The sequence below is a fragment of the Lepisma saccharinum genome, chromosome 14, assembly GCF_977018435.1.
Source record: "Lepisma saccharinum chromosome 14, izLepSacc3.1, whole genome shotgun sequence".
Lineage (NCBI taxonomy): Eukaryota > Metazoa > Arthropoda > Insecta > Zygentoma > Lepismatidae > Lepisma > Lepisma saccharinum.
Genome location: NC_139242.1, coordinates 30,163,594 through 30,191,320, shown reverse-complemented (window position 1 = coordinate 30,191,320; position 27,727 = coordinate 30,163,594). Strand labels below are relative to the sequence as shown.

The 27,727-nt window shown below is 38.9% G+C and overlaps 1 protein-coding gene across 7 annotated transcripts in view; it reads right to left on the bottom strand.

Annotated features, from left to right (window-relative positions):
* The window catches only part of Eph (Eph receptor tyrosine kinase), a 359,408-nt gene that overhangs the window by 24,761 nt on the left and 306,920 nt on the right, over positions 1-27,727 (bottom strand). For 5 of the 7 annotated variants that reach the window (XM_083135337.1, XM_083135333.1, XM_083135339.1 and 2 more), the window contains exons 4-7: positions 17,151-17,817; positions 11,269-11,439; positions 3,274-3,434; positions 408-846 (exon numbers count right to left, since the gene is read on the bottom strand). In XM_083135337.1, the coding sequence (XP_082991463.1) occupies positions 408-846; positions 3,274-3,434; positions 11,269-11,439; positions 17,151-17,817 (1,438 nt within the window). The remainder of the gene's footprint in view (positions 1-407; positions 847-3,273; positions 3,435-11,268; positions 11,440-17,150; positions 17,818-27,727) is intronic. The other 2 variants (XM_083135336.1, XM_083135340.1) reach the window with 1 other exon arrangement.

Below are 27,727 nucleotides of genomic sequence, written 5' to 3'. Positions count from 1 at the left end.
GGATTCTGTAAATACTTATTAATCATATTTTTCAAACATCGTTTCTAGCTTACTAATCAACTTCAAAAATAGTTTCCACTTGCAACATGGAGAGAAATTCATACTCTCTTGCATACTAAACCCTTCTTTAAATAGCAGTGCCCAATCCGACTATATTGAAATAAATGCACAACAGGTGCATAATTGTCTCTCTTCACCTTAATGCAATTAAAAACAATAATAATTTCCAGATTGATCTTTGTTAGTTACAAGGAGTAGGACTACTTTTTCTGGAATGCCCCAACATGGTTTCTGTACCATTCAACTGAAAACACACACACATTAACTTTTGTTAATTCAAGGTAATAACAAAATGACAATCTCTCTCTAACACATATGCACACAAAATTTGAACGAGATCTACAAACCTGTCCCTAGCACCTGGCCAGTAGTTTTGTAAATGGGAGGACTAAATTCTCCCCATCCTTTGGTAGTCTTGGCTCTTACTTGGAACCCATATTCAGTTCTTTGTTTAAGACCTGTGAACGGTGACTCCTCCTTCTTTGTTAAAATACTGGAAGCATTGTTATCATTGTCTTTTATGAAGTATCGCACTTCATACATTTCAATATCCGAGTATGGATCGTCGGGCGCATCCCACTCTAGAGTTATTTCAGTTGATTTTACACTTGTAACCCTAACATTCTGCACTGTGGAAGGAACTGTGGCTTCAGTCGTCACTGTGATGTCCACGTAATCGCTCTGTCCAGCCAAATCTGTCACGCCATTTTCTGCAAACACTTGAAACCTGTATGTTGTAACTGGATTAAGGCCGGAAATAGTAACCTTTGTATCATTGAAGGTCTCCTGAAAGTATAACAAATAAATCAAAATTAACAAGTTAAAAGCAACAAGTTGTTTGTAAGCATTATGCAATGAACTCTTTCAAGAAGATTGAATGCTTTGATCCGGTAAGAAAAAAAAATACCAACAGACACCAAAATTTCAAGTAAGTTATTAACTACGCTACATAATTTGGGGAATCTATGCATAGATGCATTTCCATGACTAGTATGGATAGGTTGGTTTTTTGAAAGTGTAATGATGCGATCATTACTGGATCCTTTCTTATGTTATAAATTGTGTATGTCTATGTATTCCTGTACGTTTGGGTTCTTGGCCGTTGGGGAGCGGTAAGTTTCCAGTAACGGTTTAGGTCATTAGCGAGGCCTATAAATAGGAAGGGCAGCGGAGCAGTGGGTCTCAGATGTTTGGCGGAGTACAGCAATGTAAGAGGTATCTTTTTCTCTGAGGGGAGCGGCTGGGCGAGCTTTCTTTCCTTATTATGTGAACCGACGGGGATATTAACTTTCTTTCTTTTAATACACACACTTGCTCTTTTCATATCATTCCAATAGTTTATTTCATGTGGGAAACCGGGTACACAACACACATACCTTCAGCCACCTTTTTTGGTACTGAAGGTTATATTTTTTTTTACTCGTGGAGCCCGTGGCTACGCGAGTCTACACACTCTCTTCGGGAAGGGGGACAGGGTACACCGGAATGTAATTTTGCGAATAATGGCCAAGAATTAACTTCTGTAACTATAATATGAATAAACCTATATATATCTAAAAGGAAATGGGCGTTAAGTTGTAATTTGAAGAGGTACGTGTCTATTGCCTAAACTAGCATCCACAGAACTTCAGGTACTGCAAGTTTTGAACCTCGGGACAAGGATTCAAAAATGTATGGTTGTGTATATTGTGTATGTTGCTGAGAATCAGCTTAAAAGCACAAACTATACCGTTACAAAAGTGAAGGAATGTAATTGTGTGGCGAGTGAACGCAGTTTCTAGCGCCGGGCATAGCAGTGACATCTTCGGATGTAGAGCCAGTTCGATCCATTCATGTGGAAACCGGTTGAAGCGGTGACTTCCGATCTCGGCGATTTGGCAGATCTAGATCCTTAAATGGCTGGTGCACCATGGAATAGTAACATATATATAAGGTCAGTGCTTTGAGTTGCTGATAATTTCTGATTTTCTAAACTAATCTTTCTTATTTATTTAGCGCTGTTCTTGTTCCACTTTTGGCTACTTGTGATGATGGGGATCAGTGATGACTAAAGTTCACGCAGTCAAAGAATGGATTTGAGGAAACCCAGACTTTCCACCACCAGTTCAAGGGAGGAAAAGCGGTGTTGCTACCGGGTACTACATGTCTGATTTTCGCCCAGTCGTACTAGATACCTCTTCCTGTCAACATGCGCCCTTCGCTCGTATTTCAGGGAGAGGCAGGGAATCGGAGACCCATTTGCAGCAGCAACCTTTAGGCTCCGTCATGCTTGACCTTGATGGGGGTGCCACTGTTTAAAGAACGACTCTTAAACAAAAAATTTGGCAACACAGAATACCACGAAAATTTCCCCTCACCACAGCAACTAGACAAAGCCGATTGGTTCAGCGGTTCATGTGACCCTCCCTGGCTTAAAAAAAAAAAAAAAAAAAAAAAAAAAAAAAAAAAAAAAAAATTAGAATTTCCAAGTCCGTCTTTGGCCAGAACCACTGAAGACTAAAACAATGAAGGGACACTCGCAATGATCTCTCATGCTGAGATTCAAACCCAGAAACTTTGGTGGAGATATCGAAAGCTCGGCCACAGAGAGAAGAGGGGGGGGGGGGGGGGGAGGAAAAAAGAGGCTGGTCAGAAGACCAATTATATTTGTATTTCTTCTATTCTTGTGCAGTCTTTGGGAGTCTGGAGGGGGAATCAAACCAGTTGAACTGTTTATTTCAAGTTTCAAAGAAGCAGAGTGCTTGTTATTTTCATTGTTAACAACAGAAATAAAGTTTAGTTAGTTTTGTATTCAAATGGAATAACCTAAGTAAAAACTGCCCTAGATCGTTAAAATTGAGTGTAAAATACAGGAATCATGTATCATATTCTAGCATTTATAGCTAATCCATAGAATTAATGGTTCTACAGTTTTCCAATATTCCAAAAAATAGAGTTTCATGTGAGATATTAAACAACATACACTTTATGACTAAAATTTCCTTTTAACTTTTAAGCTTTTTCTTGAACGAGGTAACAGCAATTTTTTTTATTGCTTTTGCTGGCAGGAATAAAGCCAAGCTTACTTCATGACGATAAATATCTGACATATTCTGGTAATTCTAAAGTCATGACTTCAAACTTCTCAACAAAACTGTTAGCTGTCAAATATGAACTACATTCTTACATATCTATATTAAGATTACTTGCGTGAATTTGAATTTTCATACTTACTGTGCTTGGCATATATGTAACAGCAGCTTCACAAACATCACAGACAACTCTGTAGACAGTATCACTGCGGCCTCCTTGGAAATGAGGAGGATTCCATGACAGGGTGACTGTTGATTGGTCGACAAAACTGACAGTAAGGTTCTGTGGTGCACTTGGAGGCTCTGCAAAAGGCAAGGGTGGGGAAAAATTATATTTCCTGGACATGACAATCAAGATGATTATTATTATTATTTTATTTGGAATACCTTCACATTAAAATTCCAATAATTTAAGAGGCTTCAAAAAATGAAGCATTAAACATGCATGTGTACTGTTATATACATAGTTCTCGTAATCATACTGGATAGGTTAATAATACAAGGATGTTAATTTATGTAGCTTTTTTTAAACAGTTCAGGCACAAGCAAAATACCGTATTTCACTGCATTATCGTTGCACCCTGTTTTCTTCAATACAAATAGTTGCTTTACACCTTTCATCACATAATCATCACATTAGCACATTAATTTAAGTCTGTACTTCGCAACACTGTAGTAAATGTTTTTCAAGTGTCAATCGATTTAGATTATTCAAGTTTTACATATATTCACTAATATTCTGTGCATCCTAATATTGCACCAAACACAGTTTATCTAGTAATAAATGATTCTTAACTACTAGTAATACCGGCAATTATTATTATTATTATTTTTTTAAAATAAAAAAAATCTTCCCAACATTTTACAAAAGAATTTGGCATAAAATCCAATGATTATGTAGTGAAATATGGTATCACAGACTGACAGGTTAAGGTCCGACCTTAAGTGAGATTATTCATTGTTTACTCTTAAGAATTTTTAACCTCTCATTCAACTTCAGAGAATATTGAGATCCATTAACTACTTCAAAGAATTCCATCTTTTGTGTGTTAAGTATATAGTGTATTTTGCCCATTCTATGTAAACTACTTCATAACGACATATGAATATAGATTTTAAAAATGCTTTGAGAAAATCAAGCAACATCTACACTGTTTTCATTGTATGAAGACTTATTCCTCCAAGATCATTATGTCGCAACGTGATTTTAAGTTGTTGGTGAAGCGTGAAATGTCTCCGGAAAGTTTCTTATCTTCTAATAACTCTCAAGAGTCTCCAAACTTCTTGAGATGATGGGACTCCATATCCCCGCTAATAGAGTTATGGCCAATGAGTTTATTCAGGTGTAAAATGAAGCTCATCCGGGAACACGGCAAACCACCCAAGGGTAATTCAGAAAACCAGTCGTGTGAAAACATCAATGCTCTTCAGAAGGTCAAGTTCGACTTGGATTTAAATTAAAACGCTAGAAGGAAACTAAGGCAACGACAGCATAATGGGTAAAGTGAAATGGCCTGATGCATGCACAGTACTTGGAATTTGTGCAGCCTATCCTTACAATTGGAGGCCCGAATGTCATTGGTTGCAATGAAATAATTCACTTATAGGATACCCTCAGAACACACTATTTTGTCTGGCTACAAAAATTTGCTCTGAATAGCCTATCAACAATTATCTTCAGGGGTATAGCCAGAATTTTTTTCCAACTGGGGCCAAAGTTACCTCATAATGTTGAGGAGAATGTAGTACTGAAGTAACAACTTGCAACGTATCTGTATGGAAAAATATTACTTTTGTCAAAAATGTTATCAAACATATTTTCATATTGTTCTTCACAGAATATGAGCAAAATGTGATAACATTTGCAAAAAGTGCTAATAAAATCATGTAAAAATGATTAATTTTGCATTGTTTTGTGACTTAGTAAAAATGAAAATGTGTTTAGCATACCATTTTATGCACTTATTCAATGAAAAAGCCCTACCACAAGGCCGGTTAAGATGAAAACTGCTGTACTTTAACAAGAGATTTAGACTTGCTTTAATTATTAATTGCACGTACAAATTAATGCTTCAGGCTTCATCCTAGATGGGGAATGGCCACATTACTTTAATATTTATACAAAACTTCACGCATAGAAGATTGTAATTCTTTAGAAACAAAGTGAAAAAATCTAACCACAACTCAATACAATTTTAGATCTCCAAATATTCAATTTCCTCAAATCCCAGTGCAAGTATATAACAATGTAAATTATATATATATATACAGTGGTCAGAAGTAGCGCGCTACTTGTAGCGTCGCTACAGTAGCTAGCTACAAAATATGTAGCTGTAGCTGTAGCGACGCTACATTTTGAAAATTGTAGTTGTAGCGGTAGCGAAGCTACAAAATTCCTGTAATTGTAGCGAAAATTTCGCTACAGCTACATTTTTCTCAGCTCTTTGAGGTGAATTTTGAATGTGGCAACAGTGTCAGAAAAATCGACAATAACCCTTAATTTTGCAGAAGATTCATAAAGACAAAGTCTATTACATTGAAATACAGATTATCTAGATTGTAGATTGTAGATATCTGCATGTTATTTAATTATTATCTAAATAATTCAGATATCCAGATAACTAACTGACATATATGAATATATTCCAGCTAACAGTTACGTTAATTTTTAGCTGCATCGCTATTTTGGGGAGAAACATGCCTCTGTGGATATCCATGCTGTAAGCAGTGACGTGCACTGAGGAGTAGCTAGTCTAGCAGAGATAGATCAATCAATCTCACATCTCGAATTATATTCAAATCACAATATTTATTGTCTTGTTAAAGCCACCACAGCTCATATGCAACACCTTCTTTTCCACGCGCTTCTCGTCCATCGGTGTTCTCCGCGGGCAAAGCAGGCTGGATACCCTAGCTCGCTCTTCTTCAGCCAGGCCAGTTTCCAGGTAGAAACTGCCGGCCCAAGGAAAAGGAAGATTTCGACCTCTACTTCCCTTGCCCCCACGCTCCCCGCTGCAATGGTTGAAAGCCCAGGCTTTCAGGTCCCCCAGTCTATCTCCTATAGGACAGATAGGGGATTGGTTTCTCATAATTTTTTTGTAAATCCTCTAAAGAACACAGGGTAAAATTTTCTGCAGTACTTATGTTCTCTGTATTTACACAACCTTTTACACGTTGTACAATATGTGTGTATGTATAATATGGGATGTAGTTTTATTGTTTATAAAATGGGAACGTGTTATGTGCAGACAATAATGTTATGCTTTCTTTCTTTCTTTTTTCCTTTTTCAAATATGGAATATATAATGATTAAATTACAAATATGTGCTCAGGCTCTCTCTGACTCTCGTTTTAGTAGTGTTTTATTTAAATATACTAATATATTGGCCTGTAACAGTCATAAATACGGATGTATTTATTTGGGCAAGAGAACGCGTGTTCATATTGTTGTTGGTTTGGTTTATTTTACTTCGCTTTTCTGCCACATTTGGTTATCGCGAAAATGAGGATTGAGTGATGATATGATGAAATTGGTGAAGGGACCTCATATGAACAATCCAGGCCAGGATTCGAACCCGTGATGAGTGCGCATTCTTGTCCTATGTGTTGCAGTGAATAATGAAATAATTTGGAATGAAAAATGTATCTCAGAACTCAAAAAGTCAAATGAATATCATTGAAGAAACTACAAAAAAGTGTGTTTTGTTTTGTTTCCTGTCACCAAATCAACCAAGCGCGGGGGAGTGGTTATCATAGCGCGCTACGACACCAGGCGTTCTGGGTTCGAACCCCGACCCGGGCATGGGCGTTCCCTGTGCTCGTCCCTTCATCAGTTTCATCGTATCATCTTCGAAATTAACCAAATGTGACAAAAAAGCGACGCTAAGTAACAAAAATGAAATCAAATCATTGATTGATTGCTTAAATTGGTTTATTTTACTTCGCTTTTCCGCCACCTTTGGTACAACAAAATAGATGAAGGAACACACACAAAGAACACAAATGGCCAATCCGAGATTCGAACCCAAGAACTCTGGCTTAGAGTCAAATCAAATAGTTTTTTTATTTTCGAATGTGGGTGGGGGTTACGTGTACTTTTTTCTGGTACTCATTCATAATTTTGCAATCTTTTCCTGTTATTGACATTCTTCTTTTTTGAAGGAATACTGGCCCTAAAGGGAGAAGGGGTGTGACTCACACCAACCCCCCCCCCACCCCCTTGAGCATGCCACTGACTGCTACCCCAAGTGTCGACGTCACCGCACGTCACTGGCTGTAAGAGACACCAAAATGTCATTAATTGCTGTGTAAAACACAACTTGCAGTGCAAAAACGAGCGATGGATTTTCCACTGCACTGACAAAGGAATAGTGCCAGCAATAAATGACTCAGTACGTTAACAGCATTGATCATTGTCAGTATATAGGATCTCACCAGCAAGAAATTATTGTTACAAGAATGATAGAGTTTCTGGACTTACAATTATCTTCGCGATAATATTTGTTCACAAATTTTAAAATTACAGTACGTTTAGAACACTCGGGTTTACACGACAGTTTCCTCAATATATTGTATCATATTGTAAAAGTACGTACGAGTTATTGACTTTCCTGCAGAAACGACAATTTTCTTTAGTTAAAATACATAGTTTTCAAATTCATGTATTTCTCCTACTTTTGCGTCACTTTTCTGTAACTTTTGCTAATCATGACATAATATTCATCATTATCCTTCGCCGTTTCCTGCCTTTGACTGGGTCGGCATAGAAGTCAAGCCTCTCCATTATTTCCAGGTCTTCCACCACTCCTCTCTTTTCACGGTGTTACAATCTTCTCCTCTTCTCCTAACACTCTCCGCTATCTGCTCTTTCCACCGACATCTTGGTCTCCCCCTTGGCCTTATTCCCACTCCTTGTGCATTATAATCTCTTACTGGTAGTCTTTCTGCATCCATCCTCTTCATGTGTCCGAACCATCTCATCTGTGCCTGATCTATCCTGTCCTGAAGCTTCATTAACACCCACTGTCTGTCAGATCTCCTCATTCCTTATTCTATCCCTTCTAGTCTTCTCCCATAGACTCCTTAAAAATTTCATCTCCACTGTCTGCATCTTTTTCTTGTCTCTCTATGTCACATAATTATTGGCACATAGTATGTGTTATATATTACCTTCTTGCATTTCATAGGTACATCCGTTTCATATTAATCTTCGAACGCTTTGATATAGTCCACCACCCATTTGTCTTCTTCTGTTTACCTCTTCATCTTTTCTCAATCATGACAATGAGGATGAATGGTTTATTTAATTATTATCTTATCTATAGTCGCTTTTTGCCACTTTCGGCTAATTGTGAGAACAAGGAAGAATGATGAATGATGAGCAGTGTGGGGAATGGAGGAGCAGGAGGATCCCATCCTCCCAACTTGGCGTATTTCCTAGTTTTTGTTTTGAGTCCATTTTATGCATAGAATAGCTGATCGAGACTGGATCCGAGCCACTATGTGCCATCGCTGGGTATCGAACCTGGAGCCCTCTTGTAAACAAAGGGCCCCAGGTACTTTTCATTCAAAATGCTGCATTCATATCAGTCTATTAAAAATGAAATATTTATTCTCAAGAAAAATATGTTGATGTGAACATAAATACGTAATCCTACCAAATTTCATTTGTGTATACTTGTAGTCATTAATTTGGGTAACACCCTAATTTGAATTGAAATGTCACTTGCATAGGTATGTTATTCTCAAAAACTATAGTAAAAATAAGTAACTGAAGTAATACTGCTATCAAAATTATCGAATGACGGGAATCATGATAATAAATAATAGGGATGGGCCGATGTGAAATTTTGGCTGATACCGATAAAGTAACTATATAAAATTTACAGATACCGATAACCGATATTCTACCGATCCGATATAAAATTAGAAATGGACCTTAAAGAACCTCAAAGGTTCATTGACCTCCTTATTAAATGTGTGTTTCAAGGTGACTGCAGTGAAAAAGAAATTGCATGTTTAGACGTTTACTTTTTTAGAAATTAGGGCATGGAGATTATCCATAAAAATTACAACAAAATGGCAGAATTTTGCACTAAATTATCAGATATTTATTGATATATCGGATCGGTAAAATAATCAGTAATTTTACCGATAAACCGATACACCGATATGCCTATATCGGCCAATACTGATAGAGTACCGATTAATCCGTCCCATCCCTAATAAATAATAGAATCTATTTACCAGTAGTAGGAGATTTTTTAATATCCACATGGTTGTTTTTAAGTTTTTTATGCAGAAGTAGCGCAAAAGTAGCAAAGTAGCGAGTAGCGAACAGGAGTAGCGTAGCGAGCTACTTTTTGGTAAATGTAGTTGTAGCTGTAGCGAAGCTACATTTTGGAAGAGTAGCTGTAGCTGTAGCGAAGCTACTTTTAAAATCTAGCGTTCTGATCACTGTATATATATATGTATATATATTCAGGACAGGCCCGGGCCCTGTAAGCCTATGCCTGGCTATAGGCTACCAATGAGTATCTTAAAAAGTACTAGCAACTCGAAAGTTTAATATAAGGTTCCAAAATATATAAAAAGTGACTATCTACTGTTATGTCTATACACAAGGGCATATTTAGGGGGAGGTCCAGTGGGTCGATACCACCAAAATATTTACAAATTACAAAAATCAAAGAAAGACAATATGCTTGTTTAGCTTTTGTTGCTCAATCGATGGTTATTTTCCGCCTAACTTATTGGAAGGCAAGGATTATATTGGGATAACACAGCTTTGAATGACAATAGCAAAGAAGATTTATGCATGCTGCTAGCTATAATATAATGTATAAAATCAGTGGCAGCGATTGGGTCCCAAAACTAGGAGGGCAAGGTGTCAAAACTGCACAGGAGGAGGGGGTCACAGGACAGTTTACTTTCGCTAGGTATATATAGGGTTTAGCATAGTGTGGGGGGGGGGGGCAAAAGTGGCAATAAGTGGTGGGCAGTTACACCCCAACGCCTCCACTGTATAAAATATTAATCAGTAAATTTACTTTTAGTCATCTGGATCTAACATCCTTTTATAAATATTCTATTATTAATCTATTTAACATTAAACAATAGTCTTATTCCCAGGACAGTTGTTTTTATTCAAATTTTGGCGATCTTAAGAACTTCTAAGCTAGATAATGAATAGTGCTGTTATATTTCTATTCTTGTACCTTCTTTTTAACTATTCATGTAATAGCAGCAACACAATATTAATTATTTACAGATTTAAAAAAAATACAATTTTAAATAGTGTCAACTTTTCATATTACAAATCATTATTTGTCTTCCTTGTTATGCTTGGGTAACACACAATATGGCGTGCAGTCGTGCTTGTGTTTTGTCGATTTGAAGTGGGTATGCAGTGTTTCAACCTTCTTAACCGAAAAATACCTACTTTCGTGTTTATTATGTCATCATAAACCATTGACGGATAGCCCCATGAACCATTGACGGATAGCCCCAAAAACTATTCACGATAGCCCCACGGACCATTTCCGGCAAGGTTAGGTTAGGTAAGGTAAGCATAGTTAAAAAAAAATTAAAAAATTCTCGTAAAAAAAAAGGCGTTTGGAAACACTACCGAGACCGCGTGACTTTCGACGCTCGCGCCATCTGCACGTACATAATGGAAACAACGGCCTAATGTTACAGAAGATGCAAGTTCCTTAGGTAACAACTGATTATTTATTGTTCTGCAGCATTCTATGGTGAAGTTTTTAGTTTCCGCGAAAGAAAATACCTAAAAGAACCTCGACAATGATACAGAAAGTGATTTCAGTAAGTAGTTTCTTCTGTAAATTTGAAGAAATCCGTTCGGGCGATATCAGACAGTTACCCTACTATCATTTCTGATACACCTGGTTCAGACCCCACCCCCCACCCCCTAATACGAGTATATTTCAAGATATGTGCCTGTCTGTACATACAAATTAACAACCAGCATCAAAATGGTATTACAATATCTCTGGAAATATGAGTGCTAAGGGGAGTGGCAGTGGGTGTGAAATGAAACTATGAGATGACGAAAGTGTACCTTTGGCTATAAGATTAACTTGAGTGCAATATCACCTACGTCTTTCCCAATACTTACGTGTACATGGCATTGCCTTTGGATCCTTAGGTGCCCTGTAATATTCTGGATCGCATCGGCACTCCGTGAAACCATAATCGGGCGCTGTACTGTGATCTGGGCAAATCTGACATCGTTCGTCGCCTGCTGCATGCTTGAACTTTCCAGGTGGACACACTGAAACAGATTGAGCTTTCAATTACTACAACTCTCGGATACTGCTCACTACCAATGTGAAAGTCATCTTAAATAATATCATCGTATACCAAAACTACAAACATATGTAAAATAAAATTCACAGAGTCTGTCTGCCTTCTCCATCATAACCTCATTGGGCAGGGTGCGAAATCCTAGGGGATTTCCACCACCAACAATTTTGTCCTAAAAATCCTCCCACCAAAAATTACCAGCCGTGGGAGTTTTCATTATGACAACAAAGATAAGCAATTAGTTTTGACTTTAAACTACACAAAATTAATCAGTTTGTTTGATTTTTATTTTAATTCCACTTTATGCACAGGTAGGCTAATTGGGACTGGATCTACAGTTTAAAGTGTGATCCGCTGTGCAATGTTCTTCCACCAGGTATCAAACCCAGAACCTCTTGACTACTACAGAAAATTTCATATATTATCATAAACTACTTTCAATTATTTTCTAATTTATTGTAATTTTAAACCATATTAAAGGAATTAGTGTGCTACTTTACATATATCTGATATAAATATAAAGTAAATCAATTCCTTTGTATATACCAAATAATTAATTTAATAAATCTGTGTATGTGTGTAAATTTACACCTTACTCCTCTCCTCCCGCTCCCCCACCAGTGTTTAATGATTTCGCACCCTGACTTTGGGAAACATATTCATTGCTATACTGAATAGTAAACTGGAGGATCATAAAATGTATTTTAGATCAACCATTTACGCAACACATTTAGGTAATGGACATTTCCACTCAATTTTTTTTATAACAATTTTAAAAACTACGCCCTGGAAAAATGACCTCTGCAAGTTCTCGCGTTTTTCTGCGTCCAGTTTAAGGCAGAAACGAGACTTCCAAAGTTGCGAGGCTAGCGTTGCGCTGAAAACACGCCGCCGCCATGTTACTACGTCACTCCTTAGGGAGAGCTCGTTTGTCGTCTGCTTCGAGCGTCCAGTTCCGGATGGGTAGCCCACGGTGAGCGAACACGTGCAGCAGTTTTACAAATCTGTACCGATTTAAATAATGGAAGAAGGAGCGATAGGAGAAAGGAAAGCTATGCTTTGTAGATCATTATTCTATGAAATATCCGTGCTGCTCACGTGCAAGATAAATGAAAGGGTTCAGCTGCGTGTGTGTTCTCAGGCCATGCGAAAAATATTGCTTATAAAATTGGTTGGTGACCAGACACTCAAAAATATTTTTTAAACTTATATTTATCGATATTTACCGTAACCTATGTAGTGCAAAATAAGAATTTTCACATTCTTCATTTTATTTATAAAGCCTATTTAACTTTCTTTTCCATAAAGCAATTTCAGTTTGTGTTCCATTTCTGTTGCGCAAATTATGATAAATATTTTTGTGCAGATAAGAGAAAATACACTGAAAAGATTACATTAGTTGCCCAGTACATATCTATACTTAGTTTATGTATAATTATTACAAGGAAATAATGTGTATAATCATGGGCGTATTTAAGGGGGATCAAACGGGACCAACCCCCCCTCTTTTTTTGGTTCACTAAAATTACCAGTTTCCTTGTTCTATCCGCTTGTTCATAAAAAATTCCTTCGGACTTATTTCATTCTCTTAAATTAGAGACGTATAGGACGGGATACGGATGGGAAGGAAATTTCGTAATTCCACACACCAGATGGGACTGCAGACCAATATCTGCAATTTCCTGATAGTTTCGGAATTTCTGCGATAAGAAACTGCATTGAGACTGTCAAATCAGTTATTTTTCCCCCTCGAATCATATTAAAGAAATTCGGTTCTTAAAAACGTAGTGACACAAGATGAATAGAAAAGTATCAATACTAAGTAGCGTGACTTCCTGACTACAAACACACAACTTTGTCGGGTCCAACATCCCCTCCCCCCATGCTCCCCAACAAGCTTCCGGCCAGCAGTGTCCTGGAGTTTCACTTACGAAATAAAGCAACCCTAATCATACCAAAAGTTGATCCATCCCTTCCCCCCGTGAACTATATATACGCCCATGTGTATAACAATATCCCATACTGAAATAGTACGATATAATTATTTTGAATTTTGTACTGCGAAAGAAGCCGCCGCATCTAGTTACCCCGAACGCATTAATTGTTTGGTTCACAACTTCACCACTAAGGATCCTATCGAGACGAGACATGGCAGCCTTGGTCTCGTTCTCGTTGAGAGTTGTAAATGTCTGTCTCCTGTTTATTTGTAAATGTCTCATTGACAGTCTCGTCTCAATTTATAAACGTCCGTCTCGGTTTGGGAGGGCAATTCTCGTTCTCGTCTCAAGTCTAGAAAAATATAGAATTAACAACGTATGCAAAGGCTTATCATTATAAATACAAAAAAAAAACTTTCTTAATATTTTTTTAAATTTCTTTTTTACTCCTAGTTTCGACGGTACAGCCCTCGAAAACTAAATATTATCCTGCTTATATATGCAAACCAAACTGCAGATTCAGAAGTGCCAGGAATGAACTGGCGTTGTAATTATTATACACAAAATTCATGATTTATCTGAGAAAGTCGCATGTTCCAGGTTTGACTCTCGACCTGGGCATGACTGTTTCCTTATGAGTGACATTTCATTGAACTGGAAATTGTTATATGGGAGGATGTTTGCTCGAGACTTTGGGGACAGCTAGGGGGATGCTTCTATTGTTAATGTTAGTGTTGCTCACGAGACGAGGCATGTTCCGTCTCGTCTAATAAAAGGAGATGGGACAAGTTATTGTTTTCGAAATGAGATGGGACAGAAGAAAAAGTTCGTCTCTTATCATGGCAGGTTGGGTGATACTTAGATTGTGCAGTTGGTGGTAGTGTGTGTGGGGAGGGGGGTGTACTCCTGCACCCCGACTTCGAATACTGCTTGTAGTTATTCATCTTCATTGTAGCGATTAGCCAAAACTGGGAAGAAATGTGATGTTAGAGATGATACATAATAAATTAACCATGCGTTCTCATCGTTGCGGTTAAACAAAGTGAACGGAAAAGCGACGTAAAAGTAGGCTAAATACAAAAAATTGCAATATATATATATTAACTGAAGAAAACTGTCATTTACTGCAAGAAATTTAAAAACTCACCGTACCTTTTTATACCGTATCACCTCTTATATTGCAGAAATTGGCGTGTAAACCAGTGTGTTCTAAAAGTATTATCTTAAAATTTGTGAAGAAAATATTATGACGAAAATAATTGTAATTCCAGGAAAGGCATTCCTATAACATTAAGTTCTTGTCAGTCAGAACTAATCTATGTATTCGCAATGAACAAGGCTGTTCACGTGTTCAGCCATTGACTGTTACAAGGTTTGCTTTGTCACCCTAATGGGAAAACCCTCTACCGAGTGGCTGAATTATAGTAAATACTACTATACTGCTAGGGCATAATTCATCTCCAAGAAATGGAGCACAGATTTTTGCACTGGAAGTTGTAAGATACTTGTTTTACACAGTAACAAGTGAATATGCTGTCTCTTCCGCGGCTCATGCTAAGTTGACGGGACGAGCCGAAGCCCCGCCTGCACGCATTTCTAAGTGATGACGTCAGAGGACCTCCTGTCTGTGGAGAGGACGTTTTCAAATCCGTGACGTAGTAGGTGAATTTCAGCGGTGTTTGAATGCGTGTTTCTCGAGAACCGAAACAAATATCGCCGAGATATTTTGCACATCTCATGTTTGTGTCATTATCTGTAAAATGTATAGATTTAAAACGTTTTTCATGTCAAAGTGGAAATGTCCATTGTAATAGACTTTACTGCCATGTGGTTAATTATACGCACTTTCATTACGTAGCGCAATAAACATGGAATCAAGTACAATATTATACTTTTACCCTCCCTTTTTTACGCCCCTCCCCCTTTCCAAGTACAATCTTGGAACCAAGGTTAGGTCTATGGAACGATGAAGAAGCGAAAGGATTACAAACTGTTCTGTCAGCGTTATTTCGAAGAACGCCAAATTGGTAATTAGCAGATGTCTTTAGCAATTAAACTGAACGGAATACGAACGTACACAGATCCTCATCCAGTGCCGTGACGACACGCCAAATGAAAAAGGGTTGCTTCCCTTTCCCCAGCCGTGCAAGGGCTCGACTTGGAAAATAATCCTATTGCCCTCCCTTTTCCCCCTCCCGCTGTGTGAGAACGGTGTTATTGATTAAACTGTCATCTCGCGGGAACTTCAGGCATTATTTAGGCCTGACCGTCACAGATCTGACACGAACTTAAGCAGGCGGAAAATAAATTCTAAACTTCGGCTGCATATTGCATAAAAGACGCTTCTTTGGAACGTGGCAGGTGGATCTGTGTGGGGAAAAATCACAAAAGCGAATCTACAGAATAATACATCTGCTATGGAAATTATCCGTGCAGTTAGAATAGGTAACAATGTTTTCACCCTTTCCGTAGTAATTCTCCATCACTTTTTAATGCTCAAAGAACAGCAGCTGCCACACACAACAGAGGTTTTACTGGGATTTTTCGACTAGGAGTTAATTTCGTTTCACAGTTTACATAAACTGGCGTGTTGAAAAATGTAGTAGCTAGGATCATGCAATTAGGTATTACGATTTAACATAAGTTCTGCGATCCAGCTACACGTAATTTGCTAGTTCTGTTTGCACAATTGTATATTATTAGGAGATATATAATCTTTAGTTTTAAAAGCTACAGAGAACGTGAAATATGTTCCTAGTTTGATTAATACAATTTTGTCTTATTTATCTTCCTCTTAGTGAAATGTGAAGTCTACGCTGGGTCACTCGTGCATATGCGATTATTTGGTGTACTAATTAACAAGATTATTAGAAGTATAGAGATTGGGCAGATGGAATACTTCTTTCGTGATGACGTAACAAATACGAAATCTTTGCGCTCGTGTTGCACAATGCACACAGGAAAAAATGTCGGTAACCTAACACACGAAATCTAGTACAAAAATGTGCATTTCCTGATGTAAGATGATTTTATCTTAATAAGCAATAAAACCATTTAGTTTCTGGCTTCAGATAAAATGAATACCGTATAGTCACGGGTACTTATTGTTTATAACATGGAATAAAAATTATTGCCAGATGTTTAAAATGAGCAATAAGAATGTCTTTGTTTCAATATTTTACAATATATTACACAAAATGTAATACAAATAATCCGGTCCAGAATGTAATTTGATGGAATTTAGTAAATCGCTTTGTAAGTTTCATGTCGGCCGCGAGCTAATCTTGCGTGTTACTTGTCCATGGTTTTGTAACAAAGTTGCGGTCGAGCCGGTTGTTGGCGGTAGTGACTTCCACATTCGCTCTTCTATAGGCTAGATCGTTCTTGTTGAGATGTTTAAAATCTGCATATTGCGACACTCTCGCTTCATTGTTTTACAGTGTAGTGATACATTAACCTGGCCGCCAGTACGTCACTGGGGACAACAACTTGTCATCTTTGAGACGGACCTGGGTTGCTAATTAATATGACTCGGATTTTTAGTTTAAAACGAACTTGAAGTGTCCAAGTGAAGCAATGCTATTGGCTATTTTTTTTTCATGGTAAGTAACAAAACTAATATTCTTTCATTAATCGTGATACTTTTTGCAAACGAATGTTTATAATTTCAAATACTGAAATATACCGGAACGTTTCAGAGTGTAAGTTTGGACGCTACACATACAAGCTACCTACAGAGCAAGCGTTATCTACTTACCATTACAGGTCTGCTTGTCCAGGTTCGCCTCGTAACCAGCCTTGCATTTGCAACCGCCGTTGGGGAGGTACCACTTGCCGTCTCCCTTGCACAGGTACGTAGGGGTTTCCTCCTCTTCGGCGTTGGCAACACACGTCCCCGTAGCCTGCTCGATGAACGTCACCTCGCGGCCCGTCGGGGTGGTCGGGAAATGGGCGAAGTTCACCGTCACCTCGGGGCACGTGATGTAGTACACCTTGATCGCGAGGAGGGATATGCAGGCCCCCTGATCGCGGAACGCGAAGTACACCCCCTTTTTGGTCACCGGGATGGACTTGACCTCGGTGTTGATGATGACCTCGCTGTTGGTGTTGAACCGCCCCTCCCCCGCCGCTATCCGCCCGATGGGCTTGTAGCTCTCGGGCTCCCAGGGCGGAGGTTCGCGGGTCGCCGCGTCGAACTCGTAGTACAGAAGGCTGAAGGTTTCCTTGCACGAGAGCGCGTTGCCCGGGAAGAGGGAGCAGTCGCGGATGGTGAACTTCATCTCGATGTAGATCCGGTTGGCTTTACCCCGCTCGATGAACGGAGTCCACAACCAGTTGTTGACGTTGTTGTACGCCACATCGCAGACTACGTAAGATCTCCAGTTGATTCCCTTCTCGAAGTTGGTAAAGCTCTCTTCAACCCACTGCAAAGAGAAAACGAAGGAACACATAAGTAAACATGACTCAAAACAACTCAATAAATGCACATTTAACAACAAAATAAACCATTTTTCAAGTTATGAATCATGTGAAAACTTTGCATGAACAATTTCCAAGATGTATTTAAATATTCAGCAAAAAGATTGCCGAATCAAAGCATCAAGTATGAACTTGTGGGATGCATTAGTATTACCTAGCAAGTTGTCCATCCTGAATAACATTATTTTAGGATACACATGGTGGTAATTGTTTATCATCCTAAAACAAACATTTTATACGGTTATTCTGTTTCTTCAGATATACTTGTTGGCGATTTTTAAAGTAAAACACGGAACATGGTTACAACTCCTGACGCAATTCCCTCAATTCAACTTTGGGGGCAATAAAATGAACTGCTTTTTTATTTTCCATTTTGAAAGAAAGTTGCACATTTGCGCATTCTTTGAGGTTCTAAATTGCACACACTCATTACTGGCTTTGATATTTTTCTCTCAGATATCGAAGGTGGCAGAGGTTGGGGAAAATAATCCTCGATTCCAGAAGAACAGATGCACGTTTACTTGCTTGTTTAGTGCTTTATACGTCATGAATAAATCGCTATCCACAATGAAAGCAAAATAAAAATATTCTTTTTAAGTCCCATGGAGAACCTGTTGAGGCGGTCTCTACATATTGTTGAAGCATGCAAGTCGAAAACTGGTTTTGAAATCCATTTCAAAGTTCCAGAATACATTATCGCAGCCTTTGAGGTTGTTTTTCTAACTTTAAAACCTTTGTAATTTGCTGTTTAATCCTGCTTTAATTTCGTGCAGTCATTTTTTAACAACTCCACTTGTTTTACGTTACGAGGGAATTTAGGAAATTCCAAGCTGGGTTGGTTATGCTCCGCCTTCATGACATCGAATATTACATGCTTCTAGCATTTTTTCGACAAGGAGGAAACGATCAAACTGCTCTGAAACGCTGATCTTTATTTGATGAAGTAGGGTTTGATGTAAAATTTAACATTTTTATGCGATTGTTTTTTGGAGTATCGTTGGCACACAATATGACACGATTCATTTTGCCCTTGCACAGAGTAAAGAACATCCGGCAAATTGTCAGCGGTATGCGTATTTCCTGGCAAATTGTCCACTATTTTAATCGTTTCCTTTTCTTTACATTCTACGTGTTTATATGCCGAACTGTATCGATGCTGGTAGTGAGCTTGCTGCTTCATTGTCATTTTGGTTTAGCTTCTCAACCTCTCACAGCGTAACACACTGTTAATAATTGAACATCGCATTGAGTCAAAAACATAGAGATTGAAGATGGTGATGGACAATTCGCATGATAACTTTACATTCGACTGTACGTCATGACCGAACAAGTCATTTTGTCACGCTAAACAGATATATTGTAACGTAACACATTTTATGGCATGTTTTAATGTACAAATAACGTGAAAACCACACGATTGCCTCCGTAAAGTACTACGAACTGACGACGCAAAACAACTACCAATGTTATCTTCGAATCTACGTTACATCCGAAATTTGACTTCAACTGTCTAATAGCGCCGTTGTATATGATAACAGCGAGGGCCCAGAATTCCTCCATAGTTCACAGCGATTTCGCTTGATATTAAGCCTCTTACAAGGACAATTTAATCCCTTTCTAATCTTCCTAAGCTATAAAAGACGACAACACTGTCTCTTACGGGAAATTTTGAAATACGGTGAACATCAGCCAAGTTCATTGAAGCTAAGGATTATGAGCAAGTTTGAATTTATGTAAAGCGCACTGTGCACCTAATTGAGTTTTTGAACTCGCTTCAAGACGAGATTGTGGAAGAGGAGGGGGAGATTATGAGTTCAACATGCGTGGGTCAAAGACCAAAAGGAACTTATCTCCTCTGTACGTACTGATTGGAAAATTTCTTTTTTCAGAAAAGTTTATGGTAAAAGGTTTGATTTTCATTTCACTACTTTTTGCAAATTTCGAGATGTGGTTCGTAAAATATTTCGATAGATAAAATTACAAAACAGATTAGACTGAAAGAAACCAATTAGACTCAAAAGTAATTTCATAAATAAAAGAACTGTATTTCCCAACCTAGCTTTGAGTGAGCTCTTAACACTGACTGCGAGTAACAGTTTTCGTTTTAATTAATATTTAAAAAAAAAAAAATCATACAAGAACATCAGTACTGGAAAAATTGTTGTGCTGTGTGGAAAGTAAGTTGCTATATTTGGTTATTTAACGTCGCTTTCTACCGCTTCCGGTTAATCTCGACAATGAAGATAAACAATTAGATGAAAAACACAATAGAGCACTCGTCCACTCGAACCCAGAACCAAATATGCAACGCACTTGATCAAAGTATCTTCTACAATAAAGTGTAAATGCAAGATAACATTCGAAAATTTCCACTATGCTTATACAGATCTGAACTGGCGTAGTCACCACATTGACAGAGCGGTATAGATACACCACCGTATTTGAAACCCTGTCATGGGAGTAGTGTCGCTAGGTTAAGGTTAAGCAGCGTGCAAGCCTTTAGTTCGCATATTTTCCGAGGTTTCAGAAAGCTTGGCGCTACTATATCTTGTGAATTACTACCTTCGAACAATATTACGGTGTATTAATTACGCAAAATTTCTACGGAAGAATACAAAATAATTGTATTTATAGACAGGGTATTAAGTATGGATGGCCAAATCCGGATAAAATTTTATCGGGATATTGGATAATTTTATATCCGAATTCTCCGGGATATCAATATCCTACGTGTGTATTATCCGGACCGTTTTATTGTCTGTCCGTTTACGGACCATCCACATATTCTTTTATTCGTCAGAATTTCAGTGTTTCTACAAATACTTCATCAAATCTGTACTATCCGGATATTCGTACTATCTGGATGATCCAGATATGTGAATTATCCCGTTATCCGAATTTTGTGGCATCCCTAGTATGAAGCAGAAGTTAAAACGAGTTGCATTTTGGGTTAACCCCAGGAAGTATAGTCACGGACACTTCTGGGTTGTAACAATCCCACTGAAAGTCAATAGAATCGTTACAGCCCAGAAGTGTCCGTGACTGTACAACATTAAATAACCCTATTCTGCATGGAAAGAACATAAAGAGCATAAGCATGTACCGAGACATCCCGGACTCATCAAAGCTTCGATCTTCACGTTGGGTTAACAAGCAGGGGTTAGGGTGGAAGCGGCGAGCACACACACGCACACATACGCACACAAGGCCTCATCAATGTTGCACAACTTGGGTTGTAGTTCTTGCAGCGATCGATGAGGGCGCTGCCGTGTCCAGCAACTCCGTCCTGGCTTCCTCCTCATTATCAACCGCCGAGTGACATGGGATCAATGACTGTGCCGACACGCCAGAAGAGCTGGTTTAGCCATCGTGTCCGAACAAAGGGCACTTGTCATTCCAACAGGGGTACTTGAAGCACGGGAAAATTTAATTGGCAACAGCCGCAGAGGGGGGACTAATAGAGTATCGAATAATTCAACAGGGGCTGAAACAAGATATCGCTGCCTAAACTACAATAAGATTGCTTGTTAAACAAGTTCACAACTTACTTCTTTTCGAAGTGCTTCGACAAACAATATCGTTTGGGTTACGAAATTTAGACAGCAAAAAGGGATAAAGGAAATTATAGCAAGTACATAAGTCTGAGTACGGACAAGAAATTGGGAACTAGCTGACTGAGCGAGCCTACCGACGGTAGAGAGAGCGACCGAAAGTGTTAGCGATAGGTGCACGGTTGAAATGACGTCAGCAGCAGGAGTTCTGACTCGCTCTCAAGCTACAAATACATAGCAGCAGCATCCGATTTATCATTATTAATAGCGACGATGAGGATAAATTATGAACTTGTGAAATGATTGATGGAACAAACACAACAGCACATTCATGCCTGGACAGTGTGTTCGAACCTGGGACCTCGCTGGGACACGGCAGCGAGCAGACTGGTATGTTAAACCATTTCCACATGTAAGAACATGACTGATTCATTGATTTTACGTCACTTTTCTGCCACTTTTGACTAATCGCGAAGATGACTTCAATTGATGAAAGGACTATCACAACAAAAAACATAGGCTGAGATTCGAACCCGGGACTCCTGGCATCGTAGCGCGCTGTGCTAACCACTCCGCCACGGATATAAGAACATGGAGCGACGAAAATACTCCTTATGATCATTATTATATGATTCCTTTACATGGAGGTAAAGTTGGACAACAAGGGGAAATTATTGTTAATTGCAAAGGGAAATTGTGTCCTCAGATTGTGGGAACACTGGGATGAAACCCATCGCAAAGTACATCGATGGCTTCCTCAGATATGACGACGCAGACTCAAACTTTTCCCCAGAGTCGGGAAGATTGTTTCGTTTCCCCCTTCAATCCGCGATTCGTAATCTGGCCGTTTTCCACACCGCCAAATCCGACCAGTGTATGCTTTTCTTCCTCGCAGACCCGTGCAAAGAAGAGGAAGAAGCAGAAGAAGATCTCGGCAAATTCTGTCATTTAGATAACGTCAAAGAAACGGAAGCCCACCTAATGGGGGAGCACATCGAGTTAACGGTGCTTCAGGATACAACCTCTTTGCCTGCCGGAGCGAGATGGAGTAGCGGTGGCTTGTGGAAGTTTCGATCGCCGATACAGAAAGTTCAAAAGTAAAGAACTGGCAGAAAGGAAGCCCGAAAGAGGGAGCTTCTAGTAACTTGATTAGTCCCTTCCAGTTAAATTCACTGTTAATGAACACAAGAAAGGTCCTACCTTTCCTGCACCAGGATTCTACTATGGCCCTTTCTAGTTAGTTGCACTCCTTGACACTATACCAGCTGGCGACTGGGAAACAACGAATCAGAAATCAGTTCAATTCTCTTCGACTGACATCGGGCATTTTCGAGTCGCAAGGCACCGAACGCTTTCATATTTTCTTTTCTTTTACGAATTGTAAACTCAGGATCAGTCTTTTGGCATCGGCCAAGTGCATCCATATCAGTGTCTGTGGAATAATTCAAATACTTTACAAGTATGCGTGACTCTTTGTCTTTTACAAAACATTCGATTCATTGGTTGATTTGCTTTATTTTACTTCGCTTCTTGTGCCACTTTTGGCTATTTGCGAAGATTGGGATGAGTGGTGATGATGAAATTGATCAATGGACACTCACTACGATTCGAACCCGGAACCCCTGGCGTCGTAGTGCGATGTGCTAACCACTCCGTAACGAGGGCCGGCTCAAATAATTCCAGCTTGCAATTTCAAGACGTTAGAAACACTGAAATTTACTAAGTTTGCTGTCTGCGGTGGATTCACCTTACTTTCCCCCTCTGATGTTGAACACCGTGAATTTCCCACCGTGCGCCATACCCTGTGGTCCTGTCTCCCCCTCCAACCAATTCGAAGGGAATTTCCGGCCCCCGTGCAACCTCGCAATTACAGAAGGAGAAGATCCGAGATGGAAAGTCTAATCGGAATGACGCTAAGCGACGTTTTAACGACAACACTGCCTGTGGCCCTCTTCATCTCTTTCGCCTTCTCCCCTCGTGCCCAAGAGCCGAGGTTGCCATCTCAGAATCGATTTTTTTACCTCCGATCTTCGTAAGAATAAGACTGTATAAACAAACGTTCATTGGTGATTCAGACGGCACCTGTGCAGGAATATAGTGCATGTGATAAAGCTATAGCACTCAAAGGAACTGCTATCGATGTAATGGGGCCTTATACATACGTATTATGATCGATTCGCTGATTTTATTTATATTACTTCGCTTTTATGCCACTTTTGGCTAGTTGCGAAGATGGGGATGAATGATGCTGAGATGGATGAAGGGATAATCGCAAACATATCGTCGTACGAGAACCAGACGAACGTAACTCCAAAGACGCAGTTTTCAGTTTTGTGTAAATGAACTCCATTTGGAGTAATATCAACATATCTCCACTTCTAATCCTTAGCAGTGAGGTGGAGTCACGTATCTTCAATTTACTGGCTCTTTTTAAGACTCCTAAGAATATATTGTATAGCAATGTGTTTAATTTATTCTTGCTTTCATTATTTGGTTTCGATATGCGAGTTTAATTATTTTTGTTATCAAGAGATGGCGTTTGTGGTCATAAGAATCAGCTGTTTGTGTAGGCGCCAAGCAGAGAGAACCGTTAGTGTGGAAGGAGCAACATGGCGCGAATCGCGGTGCTAATTGTGCAGCTGGACAATTACAAAGGACAATCGCCGACTAATGTACTCTTTAGTGTTCAATTAGTTTCCAGTGTAGTTTACAACAGGTAGAATAAGTATCCTAAAGAAACAGTGTGTGCTTTTTATGATTGTATTTTCGTGTGTGAATCAACGCAATCCCCAACAATATTATTTTCTCCCACTTGCAAATTTGATAAATTGGAGTTACGTCCTTCTGGTTCTCAGAAAATTATATTATGTTCAATTGATACATGACATAATGCAATTGCGGGATAGAAATTTACTGTAGGCTCTGAGAGGTACGTGACATTAATTCGCCCTTCCTCTCCGCCACTGTTCTGGAGGTTTAAGAACGAAGACAGCGATGGGTAAATTTGCGTTCATGCACATTTGTCCGCGACTGTAGTTCCAAAACCAATCTGGAGCGAGAAGTGGCATAGAAACAAAAACTAAGCAGGATCGTTCACTTCCACACGCACACTTCTGACTGGTCCGGCCACCTCTGCGAGATAATTTTCCACGTCATTTGCGTGGAAACAACACCACTCCATCAGCGATACCTTCTCTCGGAAAGGAAACCCGTTGAACGCCAACGGAGGGACAAAAAACGATGATCCGAAATAACCCGGAAAAAAAACTTGTCGACCTGTTGGAAATCAGCAAAACCTGTTGGCTTGCAACACGGGACAGAACCACCAGAACGATAAAATTAACCAGAACGCCAGGATCCAGAGCTCGGAAGGTTCTGCAACGGATTCGATATTGAGATGGCGGAGAAATTTGTGATGCGCGTTACACTGACATCAAGTTCGTAATCTTTGGGACTTAGATTTTTAGGTTCTAAAAAGTGTGCTTTCAGGTTCCTAAAATAGGACCTAAAATGGGTTCTTAAAATCTTGAATTATGAAACTAAAAATACAGAATTAGATTTAAAAAAAAAAGTTCAATATTACTGAATATGCTGATTAGGCACAATCGTTATAAAACAACATTTCCAAAGAACCTTAAGAAATTTTAATAGGTGTATATATTACAACCAAATATTGATTTTCTAACCAAACTTTCACTTGTATACCATTGTATACATTTGTAATTTTTTCCACTAATTGTTGTGGCTAAAGTTACTTGATGTGAAAAATGAATTATGCACAATTTGCTGCACAATGTATAATAATCTTTTCCGTGTTAAATAGTCTGTAACGATCATCTTACATGCTGAAATGATCAATAGCCAACAAGGTTACAAACGAAAAGTGCATCATATAATTTTGTGATATTGTACATGACAAGTGAACCTTGGTGAACACCTTAGTACAGTTCTCGACAAAATAACACCCACTCGACATAGAATGTTTGTTGGGGTGCATATTTAAACAAAGGAATGTCGCTGTACGCCTACGTATGATATACGCACGGAGCAATTTGGATCATAATCAATTTCTTTGGCTGTTATGATTCCAGAAATATCGAGTGTTGATTCACAAGGACAGACAAGAGAGCCAAGTCAATTATTCTCCTGTCGGCCCTGATTAGAAAATTTCATCTTTCTGGCTTCTATACCTACACGTGCAAGCCTGTTGTTCTAAAGAACCACGTGGTTTACTCGCTCCAGGATATCGGATTTCGATAAATTTGTAGCGATGAACTATAAAATGGACCATCATAAGTATCTTGAATAATAATAAAAAAAAGTTTGATAGGCCCATAAAACAAAGAGATCTTTATCTCGGACCATTAAAGATACAGTACATGTGTTTTTTTCCTGTTGGGTCGCATTAATTACCATATTATTTCCGAAACAAGAAAAAAAACATTGGCTTTCATATGTGCCTACAGTTCTTTTTCTAAAAAGTAATGCCCTGAGCACATATGTTTTGCTTACTGGTACTGAATTTATTTACGACTTGGTTTACGTGTCGAAGTCAAGCTCACCTCGTGTCTTCCTTCCTTTCAAATAACCATGAAGTACACGACCTATATATGCCAATACAAATTAAATAAAATGATAATGCATATACATTCTTGGTAGATTTAATTATTATTCTCTCCTACCAAATTTCATGTTTCTAGCCCAGTTAGTTTCGGAGATATCCAACGTAACATTTCATATTCTTGCAATTCTTCTTTTCTGCACATAACGTATTTAAATTTGTATTTTATATATTATTTATATTTTATTATCATTCCATTTACTCTTCCTCCAATCTCTGTGACGGAGTTGTTAGAACTGCACGCTACGACGGCAGGAGCTCCGGGTTCGAATCTCGGCCTGGTCGTTATTTGTAAGTGTCCCTTCATCAATATCATCACTCATCCTCATCTTCGCGATTAGCCAAACGTGGCAGAAAAGCGAAGTACATAAACCAAATGAATGAATCAATCATTTATTCTTCATTCTTTTCGTAACTTGTGTAATAAATAGTCTACTTCATTTTATTTGGCAATTTTCCTATTTCCTGTTTCTGTATTTTGCACTATTACGACAAATTTGTATTATTACGTTTTATATTTTTCACCCTTAATTGATTTACAGTTAAAATTGAATGTAACATGTAGGACACTAGAAATGGGCATTTGCCTGTAGTATCATATCTTTAAAATAAAATAAAATGGCATTATCATGTAATAAATAAACTCTGTTTGATTGGTTGATTTAGTGTTTTAAGTCCACTTTATGCACAGTAAAGCTAATCGGGACTGAACCTACAATTTAAAGTGGAATCCGCACCACTATGTGCCTCGAACGATTACACGGCGACGACGCTACCACTGCGCCATCGGGGAGGCCCGAACTCTGTTTGATTACTATTGATGCATTTAGAGTATAGTACTTTGTTTAGTGGGTAGTGATTTTTAGTAAACTTCATTTTAAAAGCGATAAAATACCGTAGTTCATATTTCTGACACATCCTCTGATTTGCTTTCTATACACGCCCGTAATGGAGCGACTGCCCTGTTGTCCCCCGCCGCAGGTTGACAAGACGTTCGCAGGTTACAACACTGTCCTAATCCCGCTGCTCCTGCTGGATGCTGGGCGAAGAGAAAGGGGAGGGGGAATTATCTTATCGATCTCCAAGACACGCACTATCAAGACCGCCACCCTCCTCCGAGCCTCCAAACTCGAAAATCCCTTAGTCACGTGACTTTCCCGATCCCCTAAAACTATCACCTCCGCCGCCGATCCGCTGCCTTTTATAACTTCAGACACCCCGAAGAATCCATTAAGTCCGTGCCGGCATCATGGAAACCTTTCGATGTCGGAGGAACCGAACACTAAAACCGGTTAATGGCGGCCTACAAGTTACAGGAATCGAGATGCTACGTGAAGGAGGCATTTCGAGGAAGCCTCAATTATCAGTATCACTAGAGCACCCGGACGAGAAGAAACAAATGAAGATCACTCTCTCTATTCAGATTTGCCACACAAGAAGACCATCTTGGAGATGCAGGCCGAAGCGCTCGGTCGTGACATCATCATCGGGAGGCGAGCACCTTGTCATAGGAAGACCATTTTTTTATCGTAGAGAATTAACGCATGTTTATTTTTTGGAAGAACTGGACTCTCAGAGGAAGTTAAATTTTGAAATTTACTCTTCCAGTAAATATATCTAGTTAGAAGAAAAAGAAGAATATTGAATAGTCGATCTCCGTGGAAGGGAGGTTAGCATAGAGCG